This window comes from Hyposmocoma kahamanoa, unplaced genomic scaffold (assembly GCF_003589595.1).
Source record: "Hyposmocoma kahamanoa isolate Upper Pololo Valley unplaced genomic scaffold, ASM358959v1 102, whole genome shotgun sequence".
Taxonomy (NCBI): Eukaryota; Metazoa; Arthropoda; class Insecta; order Lepidoptera; family Cosmopterigidae; genus Hyposmocoma; species Hyposmocoma kahamanoa.
The window spans coordinates 1208783-1232605 of NW_020653337.1; the positions used below are offsets into that span (position 1 = coordinate 1208783).

Genomic DNA, 23823 nt, shown 5'->3' on the forward strand with positions numbered 1-23823 from the left:
CCTTATAATTACGTTAAATAATTCATTACTGTTATTTTATGTCATATGTTGGCCGGTTTATAATTTAAAGCACATATTTAAGTAAGCTTCTGATAATTTTTAATGCGTTCTGAATCATTACCATCTATGGCAGAATACTAGCGAGGCGTTTGCAGAGTCATGGATCCGGTTGATTAATTACATTATTATTTTTTTATTGTGTCAATTATTTTCATTGACTTACAAATAAATGGACGACGGGTCTAATACAAAAACCACGGAAAAAAATGTCCCAAGTCAACCTATTCGAAATTTAAATTGTAATGTCATCGCAGTATCGCGCTGTCAGTAGAACAAATGAAGACTAAAGCGGAGTGTCGCGCTCTGTATACGATTTTAGCGCCTTACAAGTGCGGACACTTTTTAGCGCGGACCCGACGTCCATATAATTGTAAGTCAATGATTATTTTAATAATATTTTGTCATAAAATAATGTCATTTTTTTAGTACACCCATTTATTTGGGTAGGCAAACGTTTTACCATACAACCTCTTGTTACTTTTTTTTTTTGGAAAAGGCTTCCAGACACTCTCTCCGTGATATGAAATGTCAAATCAAATAAATTTAAAATTATTTTACTAAAAATTCTTAATGAGAATTAAAGAACAGTCGTTTTCTCTACGACCGTAAATGTTTTTATAATTTTTTAATCAAGATTGGCGGAAAAATGCAAAAAGATCTGTAAAGCTATTGGAAAGGGAAAAACAAACTAAAATTATTTAAAGCAATTTAAAAAGAAAGCTGCCAAACATTACAAATTCAATATAAGTACAAAACATTTTTTTTATTTTGCTTTCAATAAAAAGATACTTCTGGTACCTATTTTATTACTTCCACTGAGTATCTACAACTACATAGCTTATGTATGCACCTCATACTTTGAAATGTCAAAGATTAAGATACAAACAATCGATTGGATAGAAGTCCAGCTTCTTCAACTGCTTCTGCACGTGTCCATTGCTCATTTACTCCCAACGTTTAGATGCAATTAGCATTTGAATACGCGTGTATCCAGCCGCCAGGTTGTCCTTCAAGCTGCCGTTGTAGCGGATGTTTTTTGCCCACGCTCGACAACGCACCTTGGTTAGATGGTCCACTGTGGAATTATAAAAGAAAAATTAAGATATAAATTACAAACATTTGTTATTTTAGTAGAATTTAGTAGAAATAAAATCTGCTCGACGTCTCTGGCTAGGACCTGGGAGAGAATCGAGCTGCCAAAAAAGCTTATTTGGGGCAACTTACGGGTCATCGTCCAGTGGGCCGTCCAAGATATCTCTGGGAGGATGGAGTCGAAGACCTAAAGCAGCTGAATGTGTCTGAATGATCGGCACAAGACCGACAGAAATGGCGTCTTTTTTTTGGTGTCAGTGGCTAAGATCCATTTCGGGTCGCTGAGCCAGCGAAGTAGGTAAGTACGTTAGTTTTGTCATTTGCAAATAGAATTGTCGCTCTTTAATATCATGTGTAAGACAACATCAAATACGTTGCTTTGATCCCAAAGTAAGTAAAGCTAAAGCACTTGTGTTATGAAAATCGGAAATAACGACGGTACCACAAAAACTCAGACCCGAGACAATATGAACAGTTAGTTTCTACACTGACCTGGCCGGGGATCGAACCAGGGACCTCAAACACTACAGAGTTAACAGTGGATGGTACCTCCTATTAAGCTTATCAAGCCTGTGTCAGGAGGCACCGCTCTTCCATAGGTATAAATGCATATTTATATGTATACTACACGTCTATTAGTTCAGTTGACATAAAATACCTATTGAATACAGCGGTTTTCTTGTAAAATTTCGAGGTAAGTTTGTTTTTTTTTTCTATCATGAAAATATTTTACGAGACCAGTTAAATCACCGAGGGTTCACACATGTTCGACTAACTTGGTGGCATAATGCATATATACACGTGAAAGCTGCATCATTAATACCAACCTGTGGGCTTTATCTTAACAACGGTGATGAATCCGACGAGTCCGCGGCCCCACGGGTATTCCACGACAGTTTTGTTGCCCCCCTCCTCATCTAAGCACGACACCCAAATCTGTTGACTCTGAAAATACAGGTAACTAGTTACATGACATCTAACTGTAGTTCAAAATATAACAGCTTGTTTACCCTATCTTCTTGTCGAGTCAATGACAAAAACCAATAAAAGAAGAAGTGTTATATTTCTTTGGCCCAGTATCTGCCGCCGTAAACGTCTGTGGTCGGACACAATGGACATAAGAGCAAGTGAGACATACTTTGTGTGGTGGATCCCCACTTCACCATATTATCTCTACATATGCCAACTTGTGACTTGAGGCGATTCAGGGATTTCCATATTGACCACTGCAACTCCTGCCCGGGGGAACTTTCTGCTGGGGTAGTAAAATTTAGCGTTGGCGTTTGGAATTTGGCTTGCCAAAGTTTGCGCCTCGCGTCCTTGGGGCTACCTTCTATAGCGAGGTATGTCGAAGGAAGCTCTTACGACTTGATCATCGTACTGGTGGGAGCTTGTGGCTGAAAAAGGGTGCCGACTATCAACCTCCTACTTTTGTTTCTCTACTCCACATGCTATCTCGCGACTCCGTACAGCATGGACCTATACCATTTTATGAGTTGTAATAGTAGTGAGACTTATAAATAAAGCTATCAGCGCAAAAGAGGTGTTAACCCATTGACTTACAATTATATGGACGTCGGGTCCGCGCTAAAAAGTGTCCGAACTTATAGGGCGTTAAAATCGTATACAGAGCGTCATTCACGCTTTAGTCTTCGTTTGTTCGACTGACAGCGAAGCAAGCAAAATTAGACAGTACTGCGATGACATTACAATTTAAATTCAACGTTTTAGCTTTTTCATATTCCTTTACATGTCACTACGTTTAAATAGGTTGACTTGGGACATTTTTTTCGTGGTTTGTGTATTAGACCCGTCATCCATTTATTTGTAAGTCAATGTGTTAACCGCATAATTTTTTTTTAACAATATTACTTCAAAAGATACTAAAGTACATAATCATTTTATATTTGGATGTTGTTTTCAAGTATAAAAAAAAATATGATTAAAATTTCAGCAACAGTGGAGCTCTTATGAAAGAGTTCGTCCAGGTAAGTACTGCCACCTTACCTATTTCTGCAGCCAAGCAGTAGTGTGAGCGTTACTGCGTTCCGGTTTTGAAGGGTACGGGTGCTTGTGAAATTACAGGCACATGGGACTTGTCAATTTATGTCTCAGGGTGTCGGGGGCAGTGGCCGTGCCCCTCAGATCTTTGTGATTTAAAGCTCTGAGGGGTACTGCAACTGTTATAGACAGGCGTGTCGCTTACCATCAGGCGCACGACTTGTTCGTCCCGTCACTTAGTCATTATAAAAAAAAAAATTTGCGATGATAACCTCAAATCGATGCCTCCAATAAACGCTACGACAAGTTTATTTTTTGATCAGTTTCTGTTATTTTTGTAAACAGTCATATTTATTTACTAATATTATACTCCCTGTATTTTATGACAAAAAAATAAAGAAACAAAAATACAATTCGAAAAAAATATATTTTGTGAAAAAAATAAGGAACCAGAAAACAAAATAGGTCCAAAAACTAAGTAGGCATAATGTTCGTTAATGTAATTGGAGGTATCGAAATTACATCATAAGTCATAACTTACTTTTGAAATAACAAAAAAGAAAATATATATGGCATGTTCCGGTTCACATATACGTAATGTTCTTAGGAAAAAAATAAGGGAATAGATTAGAACGGTATGTTCTTAGGTAGATGTGTTTTTAGGAATTCTATACGAAAACACTTAACTATGCTCATGGACATATTTAGACGAACTCTAGATATGCTTACTTGTACAGAATTCAAACCGGTGATGTGTTGACGCAGATCCTCAGGCATATCTTCCGGTAATTCTGATACACTGTAGTATTCTGGTGACCAGCCTAACATCTATAAATAAACAGTAACTGTAATAAACCAATTTTATGCAATACCACTACAACTATAAGCATTTTGAAGTTCTATAAAAATCCGCTAGATGGCATTGATTCATTTTATGCAAATACTGAATTACTGTGCAAAATTTTCTAGGCATCGTAAGTCTACAAAGAACCTATCTCATAGCCGATCAGTTGCCTCTCTAATCCTGAGAGGAAAGAGAGTGTGAAACTTTACTTGGCATTTTTAATTATCTTGATATACAGAGTGCTTTTTTAAATGGGACAATATGGGGAAATCTGAAACCATAGAAGATACAAGGAAACTGTCTCACGAACCTTTTTACGAAGTCTTTTTTTGTGAAAACAATGTTGGCAAGGTCAATTTTTTGGTGAAACTTGAGTTGTCCATAAAAATTAATAAAATTGATCTACATTTTTTTAGTGCTTATCGACTTAGTTTCATGGGGGGATCATTTCCTTGGATGAGACGAAAATAATAGGGACAACAGAAGTTGGTCAAATTTCATAAAATGTTTTTTCATAGAAATCTGTTGTATAAAGAACTGTTTTGGATTTGGAGACGTCATCAGCACACGATACACTCGCATTATTTTGTAGTACAAGTGCAGTATTGCATAATAACACTATTTTATTTATTCATCGTACGTAGGTTAGGTTAAGGCCTAACGCACGCTTACTGTCGCAGTCCCACTTGTAATTTCAAATGGATCTTCCTCCTTATTTGTCCTCAAGTATCCTCGACTGACCGTCGGTAAATCCAGTTAAAAAAAAGCAAAATTTGCGTAAGAGTGAGGATAAATTATTGGTATATAACAGGTATAACACAAAAGGAGTTAGAGAAAGGGAATTAAATAAATGTAAAGTTAATAATAATTATGGAAAAAGAACTGATAAATATGTTATACCAAAAATAAACAACAAAATAGACTAGCTCAGAGAAAGTACGAAGGTTAATAAAAAAGTGTTGAAAAAGAAATTAAAAAATTTATTGCTAAGTGATGAAATGTATTAGTGAAAATAAATATTATGATAAGAGACATAGATTGGCCACTGTCGGCTGTTATAATGACCCACCTTATTGAGCTTGATGACGAAGCACGGAGAGTCAGGAAAACCGTAGCTGTCGTTACGAGAGCACGACGGCTGCTCGTGCCCGCGTGCTGCAACATTATTAAGAAAGTTGGAAAAAAAAACAGTAACGGCCAAACGCAGTCATCGGCAGAGGGCGGCCGCGGTTCTTCGAAACCGATTACGTTATATCAAAGTCATAGACGTAGTTGGCGTAAATAAATACCTATAGTGCTTTTTATTACAGAGAGGGCAAGGTCCTTGTTTTTTAGTGTACGGTCGGCAGCACGTCGAGCTTCACATTAATGGACCGTTGCGCTGGAAGCAATATTCGAATACGTGTGTGACTTGATATACTTTTGGAGTGTACATTGGATATTTTTGAAAAAAAGTTAGTGCGGTTTGATTACGCTCAACCCTCCTGTTTAAGCATAACAACTATTTTAATCGGATTTTAATCGCGTATCCGTGTAAAAGCGCTGCTGGTGCTGGTGGCGTTCTGTAGGATAATAGTAATGCAGCCTGGAGAGTAGTAGTAGCCTCCGCAGCCTCCATACATCTTACTTGGTAAGTTTAGTAGTTCAAAAGTTGAAAGTGCAGTTTTCTAGGTATAGGTATTTATTCAGGTTTAACAATAATATTACGATCTTTAAAATGTAAACGGTGTAAATACTGATAATTAGTAAATGGTTCAAAAGATACGATGAGATGTGTTCGTGAACGAAACAAAATCGGAAAGTGAGGCAAAAGAATGGAACAATTCAAAATTTGAATTTAAATACGACTGTGAGAATAAAATAAGGAATTCAAATAAAAAGGTGGGATGACGATGCAAGGAGGTCACACCGTCACATCCGTTTTTGGGGCTTGGCATTTCAGGCTCTTTACAGATCCTAGACATGTGATGGTTTGTTTGAAAAACAAAATATACGCGATTTGGGTTTTTGTTTTATAATACCAAGTGACGCGACAAGCGACACGTCTGTCTATAGCAGTTGTAGTATCACTCAGAATTTTAGATAAATCGCAAAGATATGAGGGACACTAATATACTGCACCTGTCACTCCGAGACACAAGTTACGAGATCACGATGCTTTGTAACACGAACATAATCCGACACGGCGAATGATAAGTAACAATTTGCATGTTCTTCTAGGACTAAATTCGAATAGCTCTATTCTATTCAGCAGACGATGCAGTGATTTGATGTGATGATTTGGAGCAGTAACAATGTGGCGACGTGGACGTAGTGAAGTTTTTTTTTCTATAACATCAAGTGACGGGAAGAACAAGTCGTCCGCCTGATAGCAAACTACACACCAGTCCATAACAGTTGCAATGCCACTCAAAGCTTTGAAATCGCAAAGATCTGAAGGGCACTGTCACTGCGCCCCTCAATTTGAGACATAAGTCGACAAGTCAAATTTACCTACAATTTCACCAGCACCCGTACCCTTCAGAACCGGAACGCAGTAACACTCACATTACTGCTTGGTGGCAGAAATAGGTAAAGATGTATGACAACACATGGCTGTAGATTCCACACAAATTTGAATCAAAGTGTATTCCATAACATTTTCGTTTATTTGAAAAGAGCAATCCCTAGAGTTTCCTCTCATAAGGAACTCTACTGCTACTAGGATAAGAAAAAAGCCCTCTGGTCATATAGATGGTTAGCTATAAACAAACTAGCTGTCTATTGATGCCATAACCTTGTGGTTTGTAATAGAAGCACTATAAACTTGATACGTACGGGTGTGGCGGCGACGGCGGCGCGAGGGAGGACTATACATAATATTGTGCGTCAATCAATGACGCGAATCATATGGCATCGCTCTGTCTGGCCCTGGCCAATCAATATGGCGACGTGTACTCATTATCAGACATCGGAATGGGCAGAATATAGGTCTACATTGTTATTTACCCAAACTACATGTAATACATGTGGATAATATCTCATATTGAAAACCTGGAGTGATTAGTCGTGTGCTTATTTAGACATACGTCTGTCCGCAATAGCTGCAGTGCTGCCGTCGACTAACTAAAACGCGGCTTAGTGACAAATGGTCAGATATCCGTTTTAAATAGAAAAAGATAGAGTACAAAATTCTGTTTTAAAAACAGTTAAAATTAGTTAACGTGTTCTACTTATCGGAACTTACCCTAACCATGCGTAGCTGAAATATCTAAATATCTGCCTGAGACATAATGTGCATGTGCCTGTAATTCTACCAGCACCCCGCACCCTTAAAAATCGGAACGCAGTAATGTGAGCATTACTGCTTGGTGGCAGAAATATGTAAGATGGCAGTACTTCGCTAGACGAACTCTTTCACAAGGAGCTATACCTTACAATGTTATAATTTCTTAAGTTTTCGTTCTCATGGTCGCGACTCAAACCCAAACTCAAATAATCTTCATTTCATAGGATTACATTTGAAATCGTCATATTGATTAAACTCATTCGTAAGACAGATTTCCCTGAGAAGAATGAGTAAGAAATTCTTCATATCATTTCAAACATGATCAAGACAACCTGCGAGAGTTAAAACGGGCCACTGTTGGATTTTTGTCATCCAAGTACGCAGAAGCTGTATAACAAATATGTAGTTTTTGTTTCATCATTACTCCTAAACCTCGTAAATGGAAAATTATGAATATCAACCGGAATTTGTGACTTTGTAAAGACTGTCAAGAACAACTCGGGTTTATTTTTATTCCTCGCAATAAAGTTGTTTGGCGCAAGGTTTCATATAAATATTACAATTTATCTTAACATAAATTAAACTTTCATGAATATAATGTGACGCTAATGTAAAAATGTTAATTTCTTTAACATTCGCGCGCCTGGTGGTAAGCGACAAGGCTATCCGTAACAGTTGCAGTCCCACTCAGAGTTTGAATTTGCAAAGATCTTAGGGGCACTGCCACTGTTCTCGTCACCTTGAGACATAAGTTGATATGTCCCATGTAATTTCACAAGCACCCTTGCTCTTCCAAACCGGAAAGCAGTAATGCTCACATTGCTGCTTGGCGGGAGAAATAGGACTCTCAACAAGACTGGATTTCTCTCCTCTGGCCCTTGCATTGATCTATCATACCTATCACAACTGACCTGTCATTAACATACCTGTCGGTAACTGGAATTAACATATCGTTGATAGGAGCTCTACTGCTACTTATCTCTCAAAGACACTCTAGGGGTCGTATTCCAGAACTCTACTCAATGCTCAAGTCAGGAATTAAGCAGACTTGAGTATGATTTCAAGCACTGGAAATACGACCCTAAAGGCAAGGACTTGAGTATGATTTTCAGTGCTCACTGCAATACTCAAGTCCTGACTTGAGTATTGAGTAGAGTTCTAGAATACAACCCTAGGAGTCAAATAAATTGTCTAAACCGCGCTCACAGCGGTTAACTTTAAATCAACTGAGTTAGACACCTGTAAAATACTCAAAACGGTGGCTGTGTTTCAAAAAAAAAACAAAGTTCCGTAAGTAAGTTAACTGTTTAACTTTACACACATAAATAAATTACTTTGCGGATACGTCCAGGTTTCCTCGTGATGGTATTCTTCATGCACTTAATTAAATACCGTAAACTCATGCGGTGCAAGCCCAGATTGGAACCTACGAACCTCTGTTTGAGAGGCTGTAAGTTAGGCTACTACGGTTTTTTTTTTCAAGAACTGAATTTACCTAAATTCTTAAATTTATTTTCGGCGAGTGAAAAGATAAAATAATACAAAAGATATTCTTAAAAAGAGTTTCAAAGCTGAACAAATAAAATATACGAAAGATTTACACGCGTCACGGCAACTCACGTTCCTATTGGAGTAAACACACGATTCCTTTCATTTTTGTATATTTTCTTTGGCCAAAAATATATGACAATCGATGGAACATCACCGATTTGACAAGTGACGTGAAATCCGAGTGGGCTTCCAAAATTTCATACTGTTTGAACCTACATTATGCTTGATGAACGCCAAATTTGGGAATAGGTTTTATTAAACCTATTTCTAATGATTCACCAGATATTTACATAATACGTTCAACATTTACTCGATACTTTTTTAAATGATATAAAATTTAATAAAACACAAAGAATAATAAGGCTTATTAAATTATTCACCAGATGATATTTGCCTATATCGTTTAATATTTTAGTAATTAACGAAAATGGTTTTGAGACTTTTTAAGTCCTTTTGCTTCCGCATTCCGCGTTAAAACGTGTAAGCGTGGTGCAATACGTCTTTATTGCTTCTTAAACGTTGAAAATATAACAAAATTCAATTTAAATCAATTGTAAATTAAAATAATAATAAATTGTCCATTATTCATCTTCACCAGGAATAGAATCGTTTATGTGACAAAGGATGAATTTATGGCCGTTAAAATTACATATGCCTTAGTTTAATTTACTTTGACCTTGGTCGCCTTTTCCGACTTCTATGGGTAGAGATGGAATAGGTTATTCTGTATTATTCAGCGCCAGTTGACCTTTGTGCCGGAAAATATTTTGAATAAATAAAAATACTGCAAACTAGTTTATGTTACTCGCCTCTTGTTTTTTCCTATTCTGTACGTTTTTAGTGTAAATATATTAAAATGGTTGTTAATATTCTAGATATTTAAAACAATGGTTGTTGTATTACATTTGATACTAGTAATTTTTGCTTATAAAAATACTGCAACTCCTAAAAATTAATGTAATTTTTTGCGCCATTAATATTTCTAATATTAGCAGATTTGATTATCGACTACCACGTAAAAACACGTGTATAAACGTATCAAATAAATACCTATACTAAATTTACTGTGAAATATTATTAAATATTTTCACAATGATGAAAATAATTATTCCAACGCAACTCCGAAATTTCTGTGTTCGCTGCCCTAACCGCAAACTGATAAACACGGCACTGGACTTGAAGAACCTTGATTATGAAACGATTGCATAGAATACTGTTAGTTTGTGCCGGAAAATATTGTAATAAATAAAAATACTATAAGTATGTTTACTGACCATGTAAGATTTATAACTAACCATTACTTTACCTAGCGGGACACCTGTAAATTTATTATTGTTTTAAAAATAAGAGACATGTTTAAGACAGCTGCGACATGTTTATTGATTTTTTTTTTTAAACTATGTTTAATGATAAAAAATAAAAAAAAGAACTAATCTTGTGTGGTCTGTGGTCTTCATATGTCATAATTTGAATAAAATAAATTCATTGGGTTTTTCAAATTAGTATAATACAGGCATATCTAAGTCTGGATATAAAATCATATTTATAAGAAACTGTAGTGACTAATTAGTATGTAAGCGGATTGATATCTATAACTATCAGTTTCTTAGTTCCTTAACGTTGAGCAACATCTAGACACCAAAAAAAAATTTCAGTACCTACCTATGAATATGGTCCACGTTTAGTTCACGTAATATCAAACGTACTGTTCGACCGATTTGTTATAAGCTAATAAATGATTAACTACTTCATTACAAAAAGTAAAGTCGATAATTTCTTTTCCAAAATGCCATGCAAGAAAATTAAAAAACTGACAAAAAAGTTCCCAAAATCAGGGATAGATGGCACGTCTCACAAAAAAAATATTTGAGTCCGAGTTGCCAGTGCAATAGTCTGTGGTATGTTATTAATTAACTCAAGGATTCGCTCTGGACCTTTTGGAGGGAAAAGTGTCGTTTTTATTTTGACTTTCAATTATTTTGTGAAATCTAGTTTGAAGTGGAATAGGATAGTGCTATTGTGCCTTAATCGAAGATTAAAACGCGAAATTATACGAATCTCGAACTAAAATACCCGTATCGGTCCGTTTTAAGGAATCCCGAGTCAATCCAAGCACGCCGCCTCAAATTGCCTATCCTCTTTGTGGCGCCCATATTTACAGAAACAAAATTAAACTTCATGTTTACGCTGATGGCTTTGCCAAAGCCTTAATAAATAAAAAAAAAAAATTAACTCATTTTCTTTTGTTACGGCTTAACTTCATGCCTTTTGACATACCTGTACACAAAATAATTTCCTTTGAACTTTCGCCACGTCACAATCCCACGGCACCACTCAGCTTCTATTAACTCTGTTTAATTTTATATAATAATACACCGAATATACTTTTTTCAATTACATAACACATAACCTCCAAAACTTCAAAGTGGAATATCTCTAATTCCTGACTTCTCAGAATAGTAAGCCCAAAACAAAATTTATTCAGGAATTTCAACTCTACATTTTCACATATTTTTCATAAACAGACGCATACAAAATTATGTCAACAAAAATTTATATGAGAGTTTGCCATTTGCGGTTGAGATTTTAAACCTATTCCACTGCAGCCACCCGCCAACCGCACATCACCGCCAAAAACAATACACAGGCATTACGGACGCACAAGTAAAAGAACCGTGCGACAAGGTTTACTTGATGCTTCTCTTTCGTGCCATTATATTAAATTTATTTTCACGTTTGTCCTGTTTTGTCAAAGCGGGACGTATGGTCACGTTATTTACAACGTGAGTCATAATCCCAACAATGTTTCAATATTTCTTTAGATGACTGTATATTCTGTAAAGCTTTCCGACTAATGTAATAAAATTTATGATTCAGAGATCTGATGTAACCAGTGCAGTGTTCCAGAGAATCTGTAGACTTAAGAATGTAGTGTTTCGTCAATATGAGGTCGAGAACTCAACGGGCGTTTGAGTTGTTATTAGATGATTATGCTGAGATGTACGTTGATGTTGTCATAAAATAAAATATAGGCCTTTTTGTTACGCCATGGGCTTGAAGATGTTTGTGTATGAACTATAACATATAAAAGCAAATGCTGCTATAAATAGAAATGATATCGTAGTAGTAGAGCTCCTTATGAAAGAGAGTCTGGGAAAGTACGGCCACCTTACCTATTTCTGCCGGCAAGTAGTAGTGCGAGCAGGTTTTGAAGGATAAAGGTGCTGGTGAAAATGTAGACACTAGGTACTTGTCTCAGGTTGATGGGCACAGTGGCTGTGCCCCTCAAAACTTTGCTTTGAGTGACACTGTTATGAACAGGCGTTGTGACGATGCCAACCTCCTTCGTTGTCATCCCACCTTTTTATCAGCCTCTATACTGGTTCCTGGCCACTTACTTTTGAAATTTTGAATCATTCTCGAATTTCTTTTCACCTTCCATTATTCTTCCGTTGGTTCGTTCCGTCACCGTTTCCAAAAAAAATCTCAAAACGATAGGACGTGCTCGTAGATTATCATCATGTAAAACTCAAACTTAACATGATTTACTGATTCTAAATCAGGTGTACAGGCTCTCTTGGGGTAAGTGCCTGAATTGTCTAGTAGGGAGTTTTTTTGTTTTATTCTGTTTCTATAAAAGGCTTCAATAATTTATGTCATTGTGGATGACTATTTTGGCCTAAGTTATTTGAGACAAATATTGTTATTCGTAAGATGTATTTAAGTTGGCTGTTCATATTCCTTAAAACTTCGCTGACTCAGCATGAATGCTGTTGTGCTTACGTGGCTGAGATCATGTCAGGATCCTATTGTTGTTATTGTTGTGTGTTGTGTTAAGACATGCTTTTCCCTAGCATTTTGCGTTCATTGTCTCTTGCATCAGGGTCCAATATACCTATTCAGGGTACAGTCTAGTATCCGAAACAAAAGGGTTAGAATCATTAAACTTTATGGAAGTTAGATATTTACATAATGTTTTATTTATGCATTCATTGTGCTCTCTTCGCTATATTTTTAACCAGCTTAAAAAAAAGGAGGAGGTTCTCAATTTTCTTGTATGTAAGTATGTTACATGATAACTCCGTGAACACACTTGTGACCCGATTTTGATGATTCTTTTTTGATGGTAATAGGGTACCTCTACTGGTTCCATTTAAATTTGAACAATATATTCCACCTCTAAGGGTGGCTACGCAGGGAATGGATTCGTTTTCACGCACTTTCCGATAAACGATTCCAATAAAACTTGGAAAATAGATGTAGTTCCACGAACTTTTGAGGTCGGTTTTTTTAGTACTCTGTAGGTACTGAGATTATTATGATACAAAGTGACGGAACGTTGAAGAAGTCGTGCGACTGGTGGTAAGCGTCACGCCTGTCCATAACAGCCGCTTAAAGAGCACTGTCACTGCGCTCGTCACTCTAAGACATAACTTGAAAAGTCCCTCGATCAGTATGATCTATGGTATGGTGTAGCGGTTTGGTGTCCACAATTCGACGTCTGAGAGCGTATTTTGGTTATTCGATTACTCAATTTACACGACTACATTAAATTACAGTATTGCAATCAAAAGATTCTTAATTGGAGTTATTATTTAACTTGCCACATTTGCATCTTAACCAAATTTCTTAAGTTTCAGTCGCCATCTAATTAGCTTCAGCGTAAGTTTAAAATAGAAAAACCATTGTAAAGGATTCGTAACTTCCGGAATTTGTCTCTATACAGGTAATACTTGGAAAACTTTATGCCAAAGATAGCACAGACATTATTTGGTAATGTAGGTTCTATTGGTTTTTATTTAAAGTCCTTGAGGTCGTCGTCAATTTCGCCTTGAGATAAGTTAGCGTACGCAACGTAATTGAATGCGTCACACGTTAAAATAAAGGGCTTTGTTTAGTTGGGGTATTGAAGAATCGGTAAATGTAATTTCACCATCATCCTTACCACAGACCATTTTCTTTCTTCCGTGATCCTTACCTCTACTGCTAACAAAAAAAAATCAACGATATAAAGATGAAGTGGTCCTCACTTCCTAATAGACCGAATAAGGAACGGTTAATGTGGAACTAAATTTAAAAGTTAATATAAATCTACTGAGATAGCAGTCAATAATTACACACACTATAATTTCCATGTATAAATTAAACCATCTCCGTCATAGATATTAGCGTGCAATTTCACAACATACTTATTAAGTGCAGAGTTTTATAATTGTGCTCAGTCAACGATGAGGAAACTTAAAATACTTTAACTTCTCATAAAGCATAACACTTTAGTGTTAAGAAATAAATAAAAACAGGAAACGCAAAAACGCAATGGAATCTTCTCGATCTCTTGCATAGAATGATTGATATTTATTTACCTAAAGTATGTTTTGACAGTGGTGGTAGGTACACATACATATTAAGACAGTCCTCATACGTTACCAAAGTACACAAAGCTTCAGTTAGAAATCATTGTTTCGATTTGTTGCTCCGTCTGCGACAAATAGATTATTATAGATAGACACACAAAATTCTGTGCAATAATCTAGTAGTAACTCACAAGAACACGATGCTTTGTAACACGAACATAATCCGATACGGCGAATGGTGAGTAACAATTTCTGTGTTCTTCTAAATCTATATTTGAATAGCTCTCTTCTATACTCAGGATTTGGAGCAGCAAAATGTAAAGACGTGGACATAGTGTAAGTCTTGAGTTTGGCATTATGCCTATAGGCCTATGTTCAGCAGTGGACGTTTTCGGGCTGACATGATGATATGATATTTGGCTTTACGAAGACAGGATTATCACGATAACACCAGCGGTGTTAAGAGTCGATCGGCAGGCTTTCATTGAGAAGGCTTTGTGTCACAATTCAACCAGCATATATGTAGTAATTATTACCCGTTCTATCTAAACTTATGGTTCTTCGAAATTTTATGGTTTCTAATGTGTATTATTTTAAAGAATTTCTCGATTCGCGGCGCGTTTCGACATAACCCGAGGTACACCAAGTGACCGAAAGACCAACACAAGCATCTCACTTCTGACTTCACTATTATGGGATGGAAAACTCTATTACAGTACATTTTCAAATAATCCTAAGTTTATTTAGAGAAAAGATAAAAAATTACAAAAGATGTTCTCAAATCGAGGTTCAAAGCAACGTATACCTAGGAAATGAAACTATTTTCCGGATTTAAATCACGTATATTTGTTTTTTCAAACAAACCGACGTTTCGGGCCCTTTACAGGTCCCATGGTCACGGTTGTTTGAAAAAACAAATATATGCGATTTAAATCCGGAAAATAGTTTCATTTCCTATGTGTAACAATCGCGAAAACCTAAGAACTCGAAACGTATACCTTTCATTTTATATATTTTCTCGTGGGAAAATATTTGTCGTAGCACCAGTAAATACGGACAACACGGCACAACGTCCTTCACACTTAGGATATAATTCTACGTGACAAGACAGTTCATAGCAGTTCATAGAGTTAAGTACATAGCTTTGACGGTATAAGTATATACTCACGGTCCAGGAAAGTCGCGAGCCGGCGTTGGAAGTCCTCATGGGCCGTGACATTGTCACGTAGAAACTTCCATTTATACTCGTCGATGGCGCGCGGGGAGTCCGCTTCCGCGGGATACGGCCTGTATGCTAACCCTGGGCTTGTTCCTGAAATACCACATGTGCTTTCCAGCGTCCTCAAAACAGGTATTTTTTAACCTATTTTTGAAGGACTGCAGGACAATAATTGAAACTTGTCATTGACATACAAGATAAAAATCGTTTATGTTATGCGATTTCTTTAGGGGAGAGCGGGGCTGAAAGTGCCGGGTGTAAGTTGTACCGATGCAAATACCTCAAAAACGGAAAGAGATAGCTATATGTTCATATTTCATCTTCAACTGTCTGGCAGTCTAGCGCATACACGGCGGTCAATTTCTTTGCATTAGCGACGCACACGGAACGATAGTGTGTGTAGGGGTCCTCTAGCGCCACGTGAGGAAATATTTTTGTGTTCATACTTTTTGGACTCAAGTTAGCATTTCTGGTGCTACGGATATGGGACTTATACTAATACATTTGTAATTTGTCCAATAATGTTAATTTATGCAATTTTAATGCTATAAGCAGATTGTTTTTTTGTCATATGATAAAATGTTAACGACGCCGACGTCCAAACGGGGTAAAAAGTGCCTTTCATCGGGGGTCAATTGTGCCGCGGCACAACCGACCCCCACGAACCTTTATTAACCTTTATTATTTTGTTTGATGGAATGAGAAAATACAGGCGAAAAGGGGGAGAACTACTACCCAAGACCTCTTATAAGGGGCTGCTAACGCGGTCATTGAAGATGGATGCACATTAAAAACCGTTTCGCGTGAATTGAAGATTTGTCACACAACGCTGCAACGGTATATCAAGAAAATAAAGAGTGGACTTACTCCGTCGGTTGGATATAACCCAAGACTGGTGTTTAATTATGAACAAGAGACGTCATATGTCCGAAAAAGCTCTTCTATCTACTTCGGTCTTCTACCAGAAGTTAGACAACTTCTATACCAGTGTGCGATGAAATTTGGTGTCGAGAACATTCCACAGTTGAAATCGGCTTGATTTGAAGAAGTTTGATGTGGTCTATAAAGGCTAATTATTAATGACTCTGTTTAATAGATCTCATTTACATTAAAATTAAGTACAAATTATTAATATAGAACTTACTTTGTGTTTGCCACACCACAAAGAATTCCCTTTCTTTGCTTATGTTTAGTTAAAAATTGCCCAACCATAAAAAATGTTGATTTTTTTATTTATTAGGAATAAGTATAATGTTATCAAATTGTACAGTTTCTTGCTTCTAAATCCATTTTAATCCATGTTAAAGGCCAAATATGATGAACGGCACAACCGACCTCAGCTACGGCACAACTTGCCCCAGAGAGGGGTCAGTAGTGCCTTACCACCGCTGTTCATACGATTAATTCTCTATAAAAAAGCTATTCAAAATGCACAAAAACTTCATATACATTTAAAATATAGACGAAATTTGACATAAGATAGATTAAACCTAGTAACCGTAGCATTGGTTACAATCGATTTATTTAAGGATTTGTCAAAATCGGCACTTTCAGCCCCGTTCTCCCCTACTATTTATCAACTATTCAGTCAATCGGTTGAAATGTGATTTTTTTATGAGACATCAATTTCTTTTGTTGTTTTTATTGCTTCGAAGTCTTTTTGCTTTTCTTTTGGTTTTTTAGACAGTTTGTAGATTGTTAACGCATGGAAATCTTCGATAGTATAACTGTCAAATCAGATTTCATTTTTCAATAAATGTAAAAAAATATTTCCTATACCTACAATTTCAGTCAAAAGTTGAAATTTCAGACCGATAATCTCCTACATTATTTTTGTGCTTCGTAGAAATAAGTTAGAGTTTTGTGTTTTCGAGAAATGACCATTTAATGGTCAGCGAAATTTTATCTGAAATGGCCAAAAATATAGAGCCCTTTTTATTACCTCGCAACTCATCCATAAAGCGCGGGAAACCAAATGACCTTTATCAATAATGATGAAAAACAAGAGACTAATTTGACAATTAGAATATAAGATCCAGAAAGTGAAGTGACGGGCCAATACATTTATTTTATGCGGCTTCTTTACTATTGATTGAAATATTTTAGTCTAGCGATTTAAATGTGAAGTTTTTACGAGATATCAACATTTCTTTTTAATAATTAAAAGGAATAAATGTAACTTTGAAATAATTTTACCTGAACTATAAAAACCCTTTTAAAACCTGTTGCAAGATTATTTGTACCGTCTGTATATTATAAACGCAAGGTAGTCTTCGATAACTTGATAATATGATTAATCCAGATAAGTACGAGTAAGTACTTCTAAGTTTCATTTGCATAGGCACGCACGGTCATAGCACCGATTATACATTTCCAGCGTAAGATGGTAGATCGCGCCATTAGTGGTCATAGCAAAAGTAGGTTTTACAAGATCTGTTTATACTGGTAAGGGTTAGAGCGCTGCGTAGTCGTTCGTACCAGCTTCTCTTCCAGTTCCCACTAAGCATAATATAGCAATCAACCCATACATGGTGCGATGAGATTTTAACACGTCCCCTGACCATGGCTCCATTTGGAGTACTTATCAATTTGCTTAATTCGCACGTCCACGAATCCTTTTGGGGGCATGCGACCTACGAAACCATACTCGTAAATGCATTGTAATAACTTGACGTTTGATTATATATCTACTTGTCTAAATTTTAAAACATACGAAGCGGAAGTCGAATAAAGGTATAAATCATTAATTCTTGCACGTTATATAGTAGAAATATTATTATTATGAACGACGTATAAAGTGCACTCAGCCACAAGATTAACTATGCAAACTATCACTTTTTAAAATAGCAAATTTCAACGCTACGTAAATAACGAGTTACAATTTTTATCAAAGAATTTTGACAGATTGCACACCTAAAGTTGGCATTGTCCACAGTTCTATAATACACTGTACCAATAAGCGATTCCTGGAGAATGTAAGTGGGCCTCTTATCGTCCAAGGTGAGGAATAGTCCGCCCAAACAAAGCGCAAACATCGCCGCCAAGCAAGCGTAGAACACAAGGTAGAATGTGACCACGATACCTGCAAAGTACAGATGTTAGGGATGTAATTCTTTCGATTTCCCATTAGAATGGATAAGGGCTGCAGATAATATCGATATCTGTCGATATTATCTGCCGTGTGTTTTTCTGTTATGATTAGCTGCATTCCGTATTCCCTTAGGCTATGAACACACGGAGCGGTTTTAACCGCGCGCCCGCCGCAGCTGCGGGAGAGCTGTTTTATACTCACGATACCACAAATTTGTGCGGTCAAAAGTAAAAACTTTTTTAATATAAGCATCTAAGCACGCTTATCATTTTAGGCGTAAGCTTTAGTTCAACTCAACAATTTAATTTTTTACGTGCCCAAGTGTCTAGTCCCGCCATCTATGTGACCTAAATAAATTAATTCGTCATTGTGAATAATAATGTCATAAATAAAACAAGTCTCGTGTTTTGTAAATAACCTTACTTATCCTATAACATTTAGCGGCTTACTCTCGCTTTTCGCTGTCAACACAATGCTTCCAGCATTTTTAAATATAAAATAGCGCATATAAACGTTTTTCTAAACGATATTGTAAGCTTAACACTAAAACGCGTGTATAAGTGAAAATCGCTTTTTTAAGCACACTTATTTTAAAAAGTACAACGTTTCAAATTAATAAGCTGTTTCTTCCATCTCTAATCTAGATCGTCGCCGGGGAACCGATTACAAAGAGCGCGGGTGACCGCATCCCGGTTCTAGTACCCCGCAGACGCTGCGGTTACCGCGAGAGCAACCATCCCGCCACCTGCGTAAAACACGTCGTAAAATGTGCTACTAAATATTACGTAGTACATAATATCTACACTGTACGGAAGTCGGGGTCCCGCAACCGCAGCGCGCGCGGGATGCTCCTTGAGTTCTTACCCTTAGTGTGCGTACAAATCTGGCGAATGCATTGTACATTACGTAGGCAGTGTTCGATGATCGACGTATTTCAAATATCATATTGTAGCACTTCTAGAGTCCGGAAATAATTGTTTTTGAAAATTTAAGATACGCGACGAAGAAACGACTCGATACCTTCTCATCTCGTACACAACTCCGCACAGATTCTTCTGCTTCCTTGGCACACTACTTTACCATAAATTAAATTCTACTTTGCATTATTTCGCCATGAATAAGATACAATGTAAAAAAAAATCAAATTCTAGCTTAAGAGACAGACTCACGATGATACAGAGGGCTGCTGGAAATTTTTTAATAATTATATATCAACCATTAATTTATATAACTTTTATTGTTTATTTATCATATCATAGCTTTAGTTACATTTGTTTACGTGTATTGTATTAGATTAAGTTATAGTGAAAAATAAATTGACCTTATCTTATCTTTATCTGTTCGCGTGCCACTCGCGCGCTATAATGCCAGGCTTGCATGAGATGCGATTAGATTACAGAGCACATTTTATATTAATGCACATGCAACACATTCGCCGATTCTGTACGCACCCTATAAAAATGCACCTAATGAATTTGTCCAAGAGAGCAGCAACCACCTTTCGTACCTATAGTGTGTCCGGGGATGTAGTGCAAATATTTTAAAAACACCCCCATATGAGGGTCGTTAGAAACATATGTTATTTTCTTATTATTTTTAATACTTAATGTTCTTACCTTTCAAATGACACCAAAATGAAGGGCAACCAAGTCTGGGAACCCATCTCCCAGGTGTTTAAGTAAGGGAGGTAATTTTCTCAATTTAAAAATTAAAGTGGCTGTATTTTGAAGGTTGTGAGGAAGCGACCCTCGTATGTTATTTTTGTCGATAAAATTAACCATAGTTTACGCCCTTAAAGTTTTTACAGTACATCCCCGGACACACTGTATATTTTTATTGAAAATCATTTTTTATTGAAAACACTCCAATACGATGCGACTGGGTCAGTGTCTGTTGTCTCAAACAGAACGGTAGCCACGTTGATGCAGCAGACACTGGTTCGAGTGCAGACGGATCGAAGGAATTTTTCAATATATTTTGATCTTTGTATCAACCGAGCCGTTGTATAAAAAGGCCGAGCGTGTATGAAAGCGCTGATGCGTGTTGATGAGGCGAAAGATGTGTGTCAGAACCATAGCAAGTGGAAGACTGTTGTCTCTGCCTACCCCTATGGGAAAAAGGCGTGAACCACTGACAAATCACGGCAAATTCTTCTTGCTCTGCGAAGGCAAGTCTAGTGGAAAAATACAATCCGATATAGACTTATGTATGTACACTTATGCTTACCTACTACTTACTAGATTTTGTTTGTTTATATGGGGACGTAGTATTAGATACTACTGAATAACCGCCAGTAGTTATCTATACGTATGTAGATAGGTGTTATTTGGTTTCGTCGGCGGCCTTACTGCCTGGGTACTTATAGCATTAAATCATTCATTACGTATTAAAGAAAAATCACAATATAAGTAACCAAGAGCACTATCAATAAAGATTAATATTTCAGCTGGAAAAGCGTTTAAATTAAAATTGAACTTTACACCACATATAATAAAGTGGCGTATGGATTGTAAATGTTAAAAGCTAATAACCTAGTGACGAAGGCGCGCTAAATCCGGCGCGCGCGCAGGCAGAACACCTATAAGTATGTGCCTACGCGATCTGCGTCTGCTGAATTCTATGACGTTTTTAAACGCATCATAATTCACATTAGCTATCGCTTATCTGCATAATATTACAACGTATGTTGAATTAACGAGCTCGTGTTTAAAGGTACTTACATAATTAAGTATCTACTTAGTAAGTTAACTGTAGCCTGTAGAACTTAAAAAACACAACACGTGTGTTTGTTGGCTCAGTTCTAAGAAAAATTATAATCAAGTTGCAATAGAACGCGTAAAATTACAACGTCCACATATCAAAAGTTTTTGTTGTGTCTGGATGTTTGTATGTCAGATATGTATATTTACCTTTATTTTTGGATTAGCAAGTTGGTTACTAGGCCAGTCCTTTACATTTGTTTTATGCTGCAGATTGATTGATCTTTATAGTGTAAACTCTGATATGCAGTTCTGACGATTATGTTTAGCTGTTAATCGTGTGATTAAATATATGTTCCTGCTTTTGTGTGTTTTATAAGTATACATTTAGACTGTACACAGGTTTTTCTATAGATCTAACAGCAAATAGAACAGCTTTTCAATGGGCAACAAGTCAAGCGGAAAATTGTATTATTTGCTATCCTTGATTACTGCCTATTCTCACATGTACATTTTATTCATAACGTAATTACAATAGTCTAATGAAAAAAAAACGTAATTAATACCTACATATGGGAGCGTAACTTGACCTTGGTTTCATAAAAGCTTGGGATAGGGGAGGTCGCTTTATTATACACATTCAACCAAAACTGGTTTCAGGCTTTAAGAAAGCACCCATACATGTAAAGGATCAAGTTTTATGTATGGTAGATTATTAAATGTGTATACGAAACACATTCAGATAGCTCGCGTGCACATATCAGCTGTATAAACTTGAATGACATTCGTAGGTCTATGTATTATTTGTCTATAAATTTCATTGACCGGCGAATCAACGATCTTAAAACAATTTGTTTACCAATAATTACGTAGAAATAAATTTAAAATGTTTAAATAACATTAATAGTTTATCTATATTTAGGTAGGAAAGTTTTGATCCTACAGAAATGTGTTAGTAGAACAACTCCTTATGCAACGAATCTAGACGTACTGCGGGATACTGGTTTTGAAATCAAAAAGCTCATACATTGAGATTCCATGTTTTCGATTCCATAATGCAGATTATTTGACACTTATAATAAGATTATGTGACATTTCAAGAATTCCAGCCAAATGTGCACGTTATCCCGCATGAGTTATACAGATTTACAAATAACTTACCCCACCGCTTCGCTGTCCTCCCGAGGAAACTTTTCTCCTCGCTGTTGTAAATAGCCCTCAAGATCCTCCTCCAGAGAGGTCCTGATTCCTGCGGAATCCGTGACCAGTCGGTCGAATCAACCCCATTCGATTTCGAAGTGGCCATCGTGGTGCAAACTTATGTAATGAGTAATTAATCAACCAATTCCAAAAACAAAACTTTCGTATTTAAATATAGACCCCGCGTCCGACATTAACGGCGGTGCTGCAGCGACTGTGAATCAATGTGCGCGCACGCAAGGGTAAATTTAAAATACGGAGAAATGGACAAGTTGAGTTCCATTGAGACGTTCCGCTCTTCGTCCCGCAGCATCTCCCCCCGCCATCTTTGGCGACATAACGGCACTTTGTGCGGAATGTTTTGTTATCGAGAGCGTATCGTAACCACCACGTGAGGGAAGCCACATGGTGATACGTAAACATGGTTTTTTTGTGTACCTTCATTAGCTGTCATTAGAGAATGCGTAAAGAAAGTTTTAATAGCGTTCGGTGTAAAATAAAAAACTTTGACGTTCTTTCAAGAATAGGCTTCGGCCTCCCTTTGAAATTTGATTTTTTGATGTTTAATAATTGCCGTGCTACAGTATTGCTACTATTTAGAACAAAATCGTTTCGTTAGTTCATATTCTTAATAATTTTGAGATTTTTTGTTTATTTACTCTATGTCTTATAATGGTACATAACACATACGACATGGGCCGTGGCTGTATCTTACACATCACAACTGTGGCAGTTCGCTTTTGACAGCTGTTGACGTATTTATTCATTAATTTTCATAAATTTGTTAATTTATTTTCAATACATTAATTAATTAATTAATTTACCAGTTCATTCGTTTAGTGTAGGCTTATTCTTTATTTTTTATGAAATTTTTCATATTTTCAGAAGCTTGTTCATTCATTATCGTAAGACTTATTTATTATTTTTAATAACTTGTTCAGTTATTCTCGTAAGCTTTCCAAATTCATTTTCACAAGACTTATGCTTTAATCTTCATAAGCTTGTTTCGTCCGTGCGGAGACGGAGAAAGAATACTATTCTCCGCCCCTTTTCCTCCGATGGGTGTCGTAAGAGGCGACTAACGGATTTTAGAGCTTCCATCTGCTCTACTGCGTGGTAGGGCATGGCCCGTCTGGTTAGTGACCACCGTACGCATGGTGTAAAACCCGTCAAGTGACCGCTTGTCGGTCGCGTTTCGGGATCAGCCAGCGTATAACCAGAGCTCGAGTGAATGCTGCCGCGATGCAGTTGGTCTGTGGAGGCTTCCGTCGAACCAGTGCCAGGAAGACTTTGATAACCCGCCGGCCAGGGAGACCCGTAGAAACGGTTGTTCCGCTGGCCGCCCGTGGCACAGTACAGGGGCCCAAGCGAGTCTAACCAGCTCGTGAGGCTGCCTCACCATGCCACGCATAATCTCGGGGTGGTCCGTCGTGCCGGTTGGTGA

At 36.9% G+C, this 23823-nt stretch overlaps 1 protein-coding gene across 1 annotated transcript; it reads right to left on the bottom strand.

The window, feature by feature from the left end:
* Positions 1 to 707: 707 nt before the first annotated feature.
* LOC113231272 (sodium/potassium-transporting ATPase subunit beta-1-like) lies at positions 708 to 22607 on the bottom strand. The gene is made up of 7 exons (XM_026465514.1): positions 22341 to 22607; positions 18343 to 18471; positions 15339 to 15482; positions 5067 to 5152; positions 3883 to 3981; positions 1980 to 2097; positions 708 to 1135 (listed from the first exon to the last, which is right to left on the bottom strand). Exons 1-7 carry the CDS (start codon positions 22483 to 22485, stop codon positions 1005 to 1007), a joined length of 852 nt encoding a protein of 283 aa, XP_026321299.1. The 5' UTR covers positions 22486 to 22607; the 3' UTR covers positions 708 to 1004.
* Positions 22608 to 23823: the final 1216 nt, after the last annotated feature.